The 15559-nt window shown below is 19.6% G+C and overlaps 2 protein-coding genes across 2 annotated transcripts; both read left to right on the top strand.

The window, feature by feature from the left end:
* Positions 1-8270: 8270 nt before the first annotated feature.
* PmUG01_00040200 (fam-l protein) lies at positions 8271-9258 on the top strand (the record flags this gene model as incomplete). The annotated part of the gene is made up of 2 exons (XM_029003189.1): positions 8271-8357; positions 8485-9258. The coding sequence occupies 2 exons, from the start codon at positions 8271-8273 to the stop codon at positions 9256-9258; spliced, it is 861 nt and encodes a 286-aa protein (XP_028858955.1).
* Positions 9259-12752: 3494 nt separating this feature from the next.
* On the top strand, positions 12753-13646 carry PmUG01_00040100 (fam-m protein; the record flags this gene model as incomplete). Its single annotated transcript, XM_029003178.1, has 3 exons — positions 12753-12839; positions 12967-13291; positions 13402-13646. The coding sequence occupies 3 exons, from the start codon at positions 12753-12755 to the stop codon at positions 13644-13646; spliced, it is 657 nt and encodes a 218-aa protein (XP_028858954.1).
* Between the last annotated feature and the right edge of the window lie 1913 nt (positions 13647-15559).

Here is a 15559-nt window from a genome sequence, read left to right as displayed (position 1 = left end):
AATTACTTAGTCTTATATATTTTTCATTTATATGTAAATATTTAAATATTTTAATATATATAATGCATATTGTATATAGAATTACAAGATAGAGTTAAATTGATGTAAAAACATTCCTATAGGATATAACATAGAAAATATTACGAAAATATTCTTTGTATAGTGCATAAAAACTTAATTTAAAAAAAAAACTATATAAATAAAAGGAAAAATTATGATAATAAAATTTTAATGCAATTAAAAAAACTTGTTTTCAAGGATTTATTCTTATCATTTAATAGTATTAGCTTTACATTTATTTGTGTTTTTATAGTATGCATGAAGATAAATACATGTAAAAACAATTATTCTTTACTAGTAGCTACCAACGAAAAAGTAAATTAAATATATTGAGCAGGCATAACATTAAAACCGTGAAAAAGTTAAATTATTCACCAAAAAAATAAAAAAAAAAATTTTTTTTTTGAATTTTTTGCATATTTTTAATTCTTGTGTAACATTATTTTTAATTGTTTTTAATTACTTGCATGCATATATGTGGGAAAATCATGCATTACATGTTTACATATATTTTCTAAAAGTTTTTTAGTTCTCCTATGTACATCTCTTATTTATCTAACTTTTTTAATTCTCCATTTTACCTCATTTTTCTTCTTTACTTTTTTATAATTAGTTTTTGTACAATTAAAATGAAAAAAAAGGAACTTATTAAACTTTAAAGGTATTAGTATACATGCTTTTAGAAATAACAAAAAGCAAAATTTGAATTTGACAGTTGTGAACAAGACACTGAATTCAGCACACAACACTAGAACGACAATTATTGTTGTGATATGCTTAATTAAAAGTGCAAAAATTATTTTATTTTCGTTACTTAGATTATCAATCTTCATTGTGTACATGAGTTTTAAAGTAGTATATATGCAGAAACTTTAATAAATATAAAATAAGAGAACTACGTGCATTAAGAATAAGTATATGTAAAAATTCTCAGTATTATGTTCACGAACAATGCTGTTTCTTTTGTTAGGTTACTTGTATCTTTTTGAAGACGTCCTATTCTTGTAGAAAGAATGATATGCTGAAAAAGGAGAAAATGGAGAAGATAAACATTATCTTATATGACTATGAAAATGTGATTCCAAAAAAATAAAAAAACGTAAATTAACATAATATGTGATTAATATTGATGCAAATGCTTATGTACAATTAGAAATTTTAACATAAATTTTTTTTTCACCTTTTTTTATATTAAGATTGCAATTACAAAGATGTTTTTCTATAAAGGAAGATGAATATTCATATAAATGTTTTAATGAAAAGTGATTGAAATATATGGTTATGTATCTGTTTACAACATTTTTTTAATTTATTTTTTCTTTCCTGTGCATGCTTGAAAAATCGAAAAATTAAACCTCTAATTATATAATTTCTTGGAAATTAGAGATATAAGAGTTGAATACAATTGTTTTCAAAGAATTTATATGTGTGAACAATGCTAATATACTGTGCACATATATGTGTGCATACATATGTGTATATGTACATGTTCATATGAAATGTATGTATGTAAATGCGTATAGGCTCGTGTGTATGTGCACATGTGTATACTTACATAATGTAATGTATCCATTTACATCTTTCAGTACATATATCTTCATATATTCCAAAAAACGAATATTTATTTTTTAACTTGAAGAATTACATTGAGTTATTTACGTATATTTTTAACAGAATTTGTACAAGCATGTTTTACTGCATAAACACGGGATACATAAAAATAATAATAATTAATGAAACAAATAAGATACATTTTTTACAGCTTGATTTATCTATTTCACTTTATGAAATCATTACAGAAATTTCATATTATGACTGAGGTTCAATATATGTAAATTTTTTTTATGTTACTGTACCCATTATATGTGAAACGAATAAAGGAACGCATATGAAGAATACTTTTATAAAGACACTAATGCTCATCTAATCCATTTAAATCAAAATAAATAGAATATGAAATTTATCATAGGAGTAGAATTTTATGTCAATAACTGAAAAAATTTGAGGGCAAAATTGAGTTCATACCTATTGACGTTAATAGGATAGCATTATTAATGTTTAGATACTTATCTATGAATACTACACACACACATATATATATGTTTTCTGTACCATATTTCTTTGTATTCGTTAGATCATTTATATTGGAAAGTCACAAAGGAGAAAACATGCGAATATATATATATGTATACAAATTTTTGCGTATTGAAAATTTATTTACATGGTATTACTGTCATTACAAACTTATGTTCATCCGCTATAGATTTGAACAATTTAGAATAAGTTCATGTGCATAAAAGAAAATGGAACGTATAATAAAATTCAGATAAATGACAAAGGAGAATAACAATAATGCATGAAGTCCGTTGAAACATTTACTATTCTTATGGATGTTAATAAAAATATGGGATAAATATAAATATATATGTAACCTGAATAGTGAGCTGTTCAAATAAATTAGTTAGATAAGAAATTTGTTTAACAGAAGTCAATTTTATTTTAAGTAAAAATTGATAATGTACTTTTGATTACCTCGATTAATGATCATTATTTGGAGTTTAACTGATACATTCATCATATAAATGCAGAAAGAAAAAATAAAAGGATATAAAAAATACAAAAACATAAGGAGTAAAAATATAAGCGAAAAATCAATAGTTATTAATTCGTTGAAGAATAAAAGAAAATATTTTATATAAGTAAATGAGCGTACGTACACATGAACTGATATTATATGTTGATGCATATGTTCATAATTTCCACGAAAGTTAAGATAGTATCTAAGTAAATATACACGTATAACAAAAAATAATATGCACAAGTAAATTACATTTGCAAGTTTTCTTGTGATAAATTAATTCATTTGGAACATAGAAAAAGAAAAACATTATGCCTGAATTTTTTTTTTTTTTTTAAATAATTAGATTAGATATAACCATGTAAACTTATATGCAATATAAAAGTGTTAAAAATGTTAAGAAAAAACAAATACCAGCAAGGCTGTAGAGTAGAATGAAAGGCATGAAATTAAATTTCATAATGATACAAAATTTAGCTATATATTTAAAATGAATGCGTTTGTGTGGATATACTTCAATAGATATAATTGTAGTAATAGTATTGTAAAAGGATTTAGTAGTTGTTTAATAAGGATGACCATAAAAATATTACTTAATGAAACACTATGAAAATAATAATTTCACTGAACATATGTGTAGCGTGCACTAATTAATTTTTAAAAAATATATTAAAATAAAAAATGTCATGGACCTTATTATTATAACATTAAGGATGTTTCAAATTAAAAGAAACCTAATCTATTATAGCAAAAGTTATATTTATGTGAAATGATTATTGAAATTGACATTATATTTACAATAATTTAAAAAATATTAGGGGATTAATGTGAATATATATGCATTAGTATATACATATTTAATAATTCTTATCTTGCATGTCATATGAGTTTATTAAGAACTAAAATGATTCAAAAAAAATGAAAATTACCTATAGAACGTATTTTCATTTTGCTTCATATGCATTATTAATTAATTTAGATTTGTGTTAATGCATTTAATAAATACGACATACATAAAATAATATAACAAAATTTTAATACTCTAAAAATTATCAACTGTAATAGTTACATTAACATTTAGAAAATAATTATAAAAATGAAGCTTATAAATTTATGTAATTTTTATCATTATAGATTATTCATAGTAGATATAAATATTAATTAAGTTGTGCTCCTGTTCTTTTTTATATAAAGAAGAATTTATAATTTTTAGAAGAATTAAGCATATCCAAATGAAAGAATCATTTAAGTATCCATAACAAAGAATATTTTAAACGCGCTTATATATATGTATATATATAATTATATAAATATATATACACATGAAAAAATAATATAAAAAAGTGATTATCTTATTTTTGTAGTAATTTGTAAGGTAATATGCATCATATAACACATTAAAATTTTAAAGGCTATATATATATTTTTTTAATTAATTATTTCGTAGATAAGTATTTTTCTTACATATATTACTATTAATTCATTATCATATGGTTAATATATTATATTTCCATATTCATTTTTATTCACTATGTTCAACAGAAAGTTGTAATATAAATATTTCTATTTTTTTTTTTTTGGTGTATAAATAATATATTTAATCATTTTATTAAGTTGTATAAATGCTGTGAATTAAAACATGATTTTGGTATTATTTACTTATAAATCAATAACAAATATACACAGTTATATCCTAAATAGAAACGTTAAAAAGAAAAATAATGCATTAATGAATTTTCTAATTTCTTTTGCGTGTTACGTTATATATAATCATACTGTATTTCCTAAAGATATTATATTTTTGCTGTAATTTTATTTTTAATTAAATAATTATTAAAAGTATTTTTACTATTTCATATACTTTTAGATTTTTTTCCTTTTTTTAATATCATAATTTCTTTAAAACTTGCAAATTTATATTTTAAACAATCAAAAGAAAAAAATATATAAGATATAAATTGCTCAATACTTAAATTAAAATATTTTTTTTTTATTCATATTACACGTAATGAATTATATTAACATATATGAAGTATTGCATACTTAAAAATGTAATGGAAATATAAAAAAGTGTTAAATTCGATAGTACATTTTGAAATATAAATATTCTGTACATAAAATAATTCCTGGAATGTAATTTTCAAATTATTCTTAAATAGAAGTTATACATGTCGTAGGTATACGGAACATGTAACGTTATATTTTGTGTTATAAAAAAAAATGTCTTTTTTAGTTTTTCTTTTTTTTTTTATCATGTTAATAATATAATATGCTATACAATTATATATGTTTTTCTATTATAAAATAGTATTTAAAAGTTTAGAATGTACAAATAACTAAGCTTATTATTAGGAAAATGACAAAAATATCAATAACTATATTAGTCATATATGTTTATGTACCTGTTCTCATCACATATATATTGTTTTTGTTCTGATTGTCAAATAAAATTTTTATAAAAAAGAAAAATGTATTTTGTTTTATTATTTTTCTTAAAAGCATTCATAACTAAAATTTAGAATTGTTCTTTTATATACTACTATATATATATATATATATATTGAGGGTTTACTGAAATAATTTGTATTAAAATAAATTCTTTTGATTTTGCGTTTTTGATATATAACTTTATTAAAATTATTTACAAAATTACTATTAAAAGTATCTTTTATTTTTTATAATTTATATTTTTATTTTATTTATCCTAATTAATACTTTTTTGAAGAATAAAATAGCACTGAAAATAATAATACCCTTATGTTACTACGTTGTGAATAAACAATAACTTTTTTAGTTACATTTATATAAATTATAAAATTCACTAATTCTAGTACAAATGAAAAAATTAATTCTTTTATTTTTGTTAAAGTATATTTGTTCTTTTATATAGATATGCACATAATTCACTGATACGTTGAAATAAAATAGTAGAAAATTTGCCTTATATTTCTTGCTGCTTCATGCCATATAAATATGTGAATATACTTATATGGAAATTTCTAATGAGTAAGTATACTTAATATATATTTAAATAATAAAAACATTTTTTTTTCATTGTAATGGACCTTTAATGAATCTATAGTTAGTTAATATTGTGCGCATGGGATATTAGACGCAAGATTTGTTATACTGTTGTCAGAAATAATAAGGAAACATATAATATAGGATTAATGATATATTATTTGAAAATGGACATGATACTTAAGACAGTGAGGATTACAATATTGAATATACGATGGGAATTTTAAGTCTAAAGATAAATATAATTCAAAAACTGTAATCAAAAAATTGATTAGAAAATGGACATATCTGATATATAAAACATTTTATGTGATAAATATATTTTGTTCTTTTTAAAAAAACTGTTCTATATGAATCTCAATTATATGGATGCGTAAAATTAATGTACTGATACTTCCTAAAAAAAATTCTAACGTATTACATATTTACGAGTGCTACTTCAGCAATTAATCCGTAGGAATACTTCCTTTAAGAGTAATTACATTACTCTTTTTACTTCTTATTACATTACGAAATTTACTATAATATATGTAATGAATACTAAGACTGTTATTAAATTCTGAAGTGGGAGATGCAACTTCATTATGGTAAGTTATTTAATTATGTATTTTATTTTTTATTTATATAGTTAAAAAAATCTCAAAATAAGCCAAAGAAATAGAAGAAAATAATATCAAAATCCAGTTATAATTAATATTTTGTAATCATATACAATTTTTTCATTTATTTAAGAAACATTTGCAATATACTTAATGAAGCTATGCTTAAAAAATATTGTTCTCTATTAAAAATTTTTCCTTATACAGAATATGTATTATACAAAGATATGTTGATATTTTAAAGGAAACATCATGTACTAAATATTTTTAACAGTTACTATGTTCTATATTTGATTTAATATTGTAATTTATTTTAAAATAATTTAGTTTTTTGATATTACATATATATATAATATATTCTTCATGATTCAAATAAATGTGATATTAGCATTGCTATATATTCACTAAAAAATATGTGCTTTCTACTTATATATTATACTCGAAAATGTTCCTCATAGATTTTTACTATAAACAATGATTGTTTAATTTAATATATAAAATCACAATTAATGTAACTTTACTAATCTAATGAGATAATTTATATTTTTAACAATTATTATTTTTTTTAATGGTTACATGTGATCATATAAATGACTTTTTTTAAAAGTTAATTATATATTACTTCTAATATTTACGTTATTTTCCATTTAATAAAAACAAAACTGTTTGTTTTTTTGCTGTTACATATATTTTTTATTTAAAAGTAATCATAACAATTTTAGTTTTTAAAAAAATTATTATGAAACATGAGTATTTAATAGATTATTTGAAGAATACTTTGATAGATTTTTAGATTTATTTTTTATAGTTCAAATATGAAATTATAAGTAAAATATAATGATATTCTCCTTTAAAAATTGAATTATTAATAGAGTATTAGCAATATTAGAATTCTTAAATCTTTAAAATTATATTAGTAGCTTATATAACATTTCGAAATTTATATTTTATCTTATGTAATTGTTAGAATTAATTCTTTTTTATAAAAATTGCTTAAATATATACTATAAATATAATGATAACAAAAAATTATATTCATTTTTACAATTCGCATAATTAAAAAACTACTTTCTTCTAATACGATTATTTATGTGTTCGTGCAGATGATATATTCATACATTATATGTTTATTATACTTTTTCTAAATAAATATATTAACTTAAAACGAACAAATACGTACATAAAACTACGAATGTTTCATTTAACAAATAATAATTTTATTTTTATCCAATTAAGAGCTATATCCACCAAAAATAATTTGGGGAGTATGAAAAATCAGTCTCTATATATCTTCGAAATTTATACTTTTACGGCTTATTAGGGGATTCGCTGTTAATTTGATTTCTTACTTGTACTAAAGACCAAAATATTACTCATATGTTTATCTAGTTATCAGTTTAAAATTTATAAATAAAATGGAAAGTTATAAAAGTGTAGTTTTCTTTATAATTATCTTTATTTTATTGTTATAATAATTAAAAATTTTTTTAAAAATAATTATATTTTCTAGAATATAATTTTAAAAAATTTAGAATTATTAATAGGAAAACATCACTGAAATCGGTAATACTTTTACTAGGAGTTAGAACAATGTATTATCTATATTCTCTACTATCTATATTCTATATATACACCATATTCAAAACATTATGAAATCATATATCTGCTTTTTTATTTTATTTTGAAAAGAATTAATACAAAAATTATTTACTATATTAAATAAATTTTGTATGTTGAATATTTATTAATGAACTCAGTTTATATATTTTAATTAAATCTATTTTTTTATAAATATTATTGTGATAAAATCTTTAGAGTTTATGTTTGAAATTAATTTTTTCTATCTCTGTAGAAAAAGAAATTGTAGTTACATATTTTTAATTTAATTTTAAGAAGAAATAATAAAAAACTAATTAAATAAATGATAATAGCGTTTTTTATAATTAAAGGAATATTATATTATGTTTAATTATATACTTGATCAGTATATTACCGTATTAACGATTTACATTATGGAACGAAAAATTAAGACACTGTTATTTTTTAAAATTTATGCTTTTGTGTTTTTAAGTTGGATATGTCATTTTTACATTTATATGGTTATGATAGTTTTATTTAAATGTGTATATATTATTTATATTTTTCGAGTTTTATTTTTTTCAAGATTTTATCTTAGAGTGAATTTATTTATTTGATTAAATAATAAATTTTTTTTTGCTTTTTCAGAGTAAGCAAAACAAATATTTGGTTGAGTGCTACAATCATCATAGAAAAATATATGCAAGAAACTATCGTTTACTGGCGAAATATAAGCAGGATAATGATTCAATTATTGTATGTTTAGAGGAAGAAATACCAAATAGAGTAAACGATAAAAAAAATATATCTAATAGTGAAAAATTGGTCTCAGGAGAAAAGAAACAGTCAAATGGAAGTTTCCCAATAAATGTAAGAGGCCATAAAAAAAATATTAAAAATAAATCTTGGATATTTGAAACTAAACAATATTCTCATATGGAAAAAAAAATATTCAAAGAACTAGATTATATAGATTTTCTTAAAAACAACAGAACAATAAGTAATAATACTTATAAAAAAATAATATATAAAAAATACGGATTGCGATTTGCTTTACCTATATTTCTATTATTGGTCTTATCAATATCATTCGTGTTAGACAATTTTTGGGGATATGGGATGTTTGATGGTTTGTTTAGATTAATAATAACATACTCAGGACCTGAGTGGATGAGAGGATTTACTTCAAAGTTGTGGAATTCCCATTTTAGATGGTTATTTGTAGGTCCAAATGCGCTTAGTAAATCAAGTGGTACGCGAAGTACACTCTATATAAATGGAAATATGGTTGCAGAGAGTTTTTGTGGATTTTTTATATATTTTGTACCTTTTATTATATTAGGTATCATACTTATTTTAAGGGTTGTTTATTACCATAAGAAAGTTAAAAAATATGAAAAAATTAAGTTTACGAAAAGATAAAATGAATTATAAAAAATATTTATCTTTTTGCAATGAAAACTTCAATATGAGCTAATATGTGCATTATCTTGAATGACACATGTGATATGTATGTTCATAATTGCATATATCTTATAAAAGGTTGTACATCTAAATGGTCTCATTAATACACATTAATAAAAAGAATTTTTCTTATTTTTTTGTTAATTTTAATGTTTTAATTTTTTTAATTTGTATTTATTGCTTAAGCTTAATTGATTATTTTTGACTTAATATATACGCTTGTGTATTTCCATATATTCCTATGGAAGATATGTGCTTCTTTGTTGTAATTAATTAATATTAGGACAATTTATTTATTATGTTATATGTCTTGTGTAAATTTATATTTTAACTATAAATAATAATTTTTCATATTATTCTATCTTTTACTGGTCTAAAATGAATATTTGTTTACTTATTTTGGAAAACGTTTGATAATAATTAAATTAAAAAAAATATGTATCTTGATTTATTTTAAGTGACATGGAACAAATTTATTTTGTTGTATTGATGTAAATATATATATTACGTAAAAGAAAACATAAAATTTATTATATAAAATACGTTTTTTGAGATATATATTATAAAGCAATTTTATTGTAAAGCGCTTTTCAAAGTATTTATAATTTTTTTTTTCATAATATAAAAAATAAAATAAAAATATATAATAAAATATCTTTATTAAATTTATGGTATTTATAATAGTTCAATATTTTAGCAATTCTAAATATTTACAATTAAATGGATAGTTACTCTGTTTTATAATTTTAGTATTTTTTTGAACTGTGGTGTTAATTCAGTATGGGAAAAATTAATTATATATACGCTATATAGAATACATATAAATAAATATATTATATATATTTTTAATTTTTTATATTACTAAAAAATTAAATTAATTAGTTAAAAGCAATGAATTCTTAATGTATAATATGCACAAAAATACTATTTCATTCATAATGGTAAAATATTAAATATATTTTTATATAAGTAAAAATATAAATTATCTTTAAAAATAATAAAAAAATATATAATTTTTCTACATTTATATAGTAACGTGAAATTATTTTTATTTTGTATACTTCCCAATTTTATATGTATATTAATATGTTATGTAAAAAATTAATATTATTTTGAAGATGTATAAAAATGTATGTAGTTTATATTGAAAATTGCTAATTAATTTATATCAATAATATTTCTTTTTTAAATGAAATTAAAAAAAAAAAATTATTTATCTATAAACAATTCATAAATATATTACTTTGTTCTTTTTGATGACTTGGGTTTTAATTATATCTATTAAAAATATTTCTGCATTTTTTTGTATAAATTTTTTGTGTAATAATTTTATGTTAAGTATATGGAGGAATTTTTAAGTGTTAATAAATAAAAAAATACAGTAAAATTTAGTTATAAATGTAAAAGTATGCTAATTAATTTTATACTATAATAATGAAGGAAAAAAATTGAAATATTCTAAATTCCTATATAATAGAAAACATTATCAAGTAAAAATACAATATATAAGTATAAATAACATATTTATAATATAGGCGTGCAGAAAATAATTCTGTATCTATAGATAAATGTAATAATGTTACGACGTTAATAAGAATATGTATATAAGATAACAATTCACCTTTGTTTTACATATTAAAGAAGTAGAAAAATAAATACTTTTTAAGAAAATTTATATATTTTTCTATACTATTTCTTAATTTATAAAAAACTGGAATATTTAAAAAAAAAGGTTAAAAAAATATTTTTAAATCATAAATTTAATTAAAACAAAGAATAGCTATTTATAATTAATTGTTATGAGAGTGTATATGTTGAAGCTTTCTAGTTTTTACTAATTAATTTTATATTATATATATGTATTATTTTACATTTTAAAACATTGATGCCTTATATTTAATATATAAGTATTAGCTATAAGAATAAACGTTAAACGAGGAATCATCATAGTAGATGTTGGTACATAAACAGGAGTTTTAATAAATGTAGTGACAAGTGCATAAATAATGAAAAACTATAAAAATATCATACTAATATTATATGTAATGCTTTCAATTTTTTTTATTATTTAATTATTTACTTAGATAAATAATACTTATTGAAGTGAACAATAACAAAATGTTATATTTCAGGTGATTAAAATAATTCTCCGCGTTTGCCTGGTTTTCATAATTATCATTGTTCAGGTTACAATTCATAAGGAATATAAATATTTAGTTATAATATAATTTTACTTCTAAATATATTTTTAGTGCACTATATATTGTTAATACACATATGTCAATTTATTATACTAAAAATTTAAAATTTGTTCTTGACTTTATGTATTTCCAAAGTAATAAAAAAAAAAAAGCACTATCCTTAAAAAAATAACAATATAAAAACTACTAATTCATGCATTTAAGTAATATATAATGTTATTCATTCTCATTTGACATGTAAATGTTATACGTTATATAAATTACATATATTTATAAATTTATTTCAATATAAGTATCACTAAACTAATGTTTATGCAAATAACATTGTTGTAACAATTTTATATTTAAGAATTTTTTTTTTTTTTTTACTGTATTACTATTTCCTCTAATTATATGTATAATTAAAACAAAATTATAAAATTTAGTAGATTAACATATATTTTTTAAATTTAGAAATAATTATACATATTAATCTTAATTAAATATTGTAATTTTATAAAGTTATGGTACAAAAATAAAAAATTAGTTCGTATTTGCTTTTAGAGACGTATTTCTTAAAATATTAGGCAGTATATAATATGTTCTTCATTTTAAAAACCTTATATCCAGTAGAATATTGAGATTAATATGGAACTAAAGCATATGTTATAATCATGGTAATACGATATATTGTTTCTTTCATATAATATTATTATTATTATATTATAATATTTTATTTAAAAAAACATTTTTTTCTAAAAATTATTGTTTCCAAAATTAAAATAATTCATAGGATTACATCCTTAAAATTTGCAATAATTATTTTAGTATACAGAGGGATATATTATATATATATTCTCTACATTGTGGATAGTGGATAAACTCGATATTTGAATAAAGAAGGCATAACATATTTATTTCTTAGTTTATTCATAAATTTATTAATAAAATTATTATTTAGTTAGTACTCTACAATAAGTAAATTATATATTTTAAACATTTGTGGATAAATTTATGTCATTTTTTTTTAATGAAATTTATTTTTTTATTTAAATAATATTAGGATAAAAATTATATAATTTGTTTTTAAAGTCATTTTACTTTGTATGCGTGATAAAATTAATTATAGCTATATAGAGTTTGTAATGTATTTATGAAAGAATATCAAATATAAATTTTTCCTTAAATATAGAATTTTTTTTTTCAGATGCATGTTCCATTATTATCAATTTGCTTCTTTTATAATATATTTAAATATTAAATATCTATATAATGAATCAAAAAATTATGTTGTTCCTTTTTATAAAGATTTCTACATTTATACTTTTAACATGGATATACGATTTTTACAGTGAGCAGGTATGATAATATAATTTAAAGATATTTGCACTATTTATATTTTTAATGTTTTATTTTTATTAATAATTATTTCTAAAGCGAACTATGTATCGTTTAAACAACAAATATGTGTAATTTGTTATTTTAGAGTACTTTTAACAAAATTATCGATAAAAACTATAACCTTAGTAAAAAATTAGATACAAGAAATTATCGATTACTGGCAAAATATAAACTGAATAATCATTCATATAATGTATGTTTAAAAAAAAAACTTGAGGATAATGAAGCAAATAAACAAAGAGATTTGTCTAATAATGAAAGGAGGATAAAAGAAAAAAATAAACAATCAAGCAGAAATTTATTAAATAAGGCCCAATACTATGTAGACGTTATAGATTATAATAATGGAATGTTTTATGGAAAAAATTTTCATTTTCAAAAGAAATGGATAAAAAAAAAAGATTATGATAGTTTTCTTGAGAAAAAAAGGAGAATATGTGACGTAGCTTTAAAAAAAATAAAATTTAAAAATTACGGTTATATAGTTGGTATGTTTTTTTTTTTTTCTTTTTGGGCATAGGATTACCCATGTCATGCAAGTGTGAGATGGTAAGAGCAGGTACAACAGATACTAGAAGTAATAGCATAGATCTACAGATAATAAAATATATCAGTGATTTACTAGGTACAAAAAATGAATTACATGTTTTTATATTATTATATACAGTAGCTTTCATTATATTAGTAGTTTTAATTATAATAGCTACTTATAAGATCTTAAGAAATAATGAAAAATATCAAAAACTTAAGTTGATGAGAGAGTAACATGAACAACAAGGAATTTGTATTTTCAGATAAATTAATGATTAATAAGAATTATTATATGTAATATGTTTATTGTTATATACTTTATAGTCATACCTATTATTGATATAATTTTGTAAATATACATGAGTATAAGTTTTTATTTTTATACGAAAGTTAATAAATTATGTTTTTTCGCTTTTTGAAGATTTGAATGTTTTAATGATTTTCATTTTGTATTATAAATTATTGTTGCAGTATAATTAAATATTATTGCTTAATATATATATTTGTGCGTTAAATTTTATTTCTATTGAAAATGTATGTATTTAATCAAAAGGAACATATAATATTAAAATTAATATAATTTTGTTAATTTTATATTATAATATATATATTAGATTAAAAATAACTGTGTTCTATTTTTTACGTTCTTCAATTATAAAGTGCCTATTGGTAGAAGTATTAAGACTAGTACATGTTTGGTTATATTTTAAAAATAAAAATATTCTTATCTTTATTTAATCGAAGTGAATGTATTATGTTACATTATATATATTTTACTCAGAAGAAAAAAGATAATTTTTTTTATATAGAATAATGTTTATTAGAAAAATATTATAAAATATATTTATTACTTAAGACTTTTTAACAAATGTCTCTTTTTTTTTTACGGTATAAGTGAGGAATTATAAATATATAATAAAATAATAGTTTTTCTGTATAAAATTCTGCGTATGATATGTTATATAATACCTTCTGCCTTAGTAATATATCTAACCTTCTTCTAAACTACTTGACGTTATATGTTCATTTTGTTCATCTAAGCATTCCCATGAATTTACTATTCTTCGTAATGAATACAATATAAGTGTTCAGATGAGGTAAAGTAGCTTAAACAAAATTACATATTCGTAAATGCAAAACTACTGAAATAACAGTTTTATGTCCTAATAAATTAGAGAGATTATGAAAGTTCGATTATTATTTTAATTGGAATAATTTATAATGTTAGCAAAACAAAAAATAAGAAAAATGCTGTAATAGTTGTTAATATAATTATTGAAAATTTATAAATAATTTCATGTCTTTTAACATGAGTAGTTCTTTTTCTCATGATTGTGATTACTAACGAATTTCTAACAGGAACTTGGATTTATTTTGATTTAAGAGCCTCATGTTCATCATTAAAAAATTGTTAATATGATATACTTTTGCACTTAGTCATAAGTATTTTATAAGTAACATATTCAATTTTAATATTTTGTATTTGAATAAAAAAATTATTGCCATTTTGGACTATACATATATATATATGATTATTTTATAAACAATAGCATGTTTCATCATAGATTAGAAGATATTATGTATAAAATGTATTAATGCAACTTTTTCGAAATTGTGAAGCATATACTATATATGACAAATTATATAACAGGAGGTCATTTTAAGTATTTTTTGTTTTATTGTAGAAGAAAAAAGCTTATGTTTCACAATATGAATTATATTGAAAATATAAAATATATTACATTAAATAAAAATTTAATATTTAAATTAATATTTTTTATCTTTAATAGGGTATATCTAGTATAAAAATGAAAATAATATTTTTAAAATTGAAATTTATTATTGCTTTATATTAAACTTGTTTTATATTATGCAATAAAATTTTTTATTAAATATAAAGAAGTTATAATGGTAAATATATGTGTAATTTATTGACTTATATTATGCATATATATATATATATAAGAGTACAATTGTCTATTAGAATGTATGATTAATAAGAAAATTTAAGGTATTACTAGGAAGTTAGAGTATTTGTGTACTATTTTTTTAATTTAAGAATAACATAAATAATTCATACATATAAATAATTATTTTTTAAGAAAAAGTCTCATAAATATGTTTACAACAATGAATATTACTATGTG

Source organism: Plasmodium malariae (assembly GCF_900090045.1).
Source record: "Plasmodium malariae genome assembly, contig: PmUG01_00_21, whole genome shotgun sequence".
NCBI classification, from domain to species: Eukaryota; Apicomplexa; class Aconoidasida; order Haemosporida; family Plasmodiidae; genus Plasmodium; species Plasmodium malariae.
This window is presented reverse-complemented; position numbering and strand designations above follow the sequence as displayed.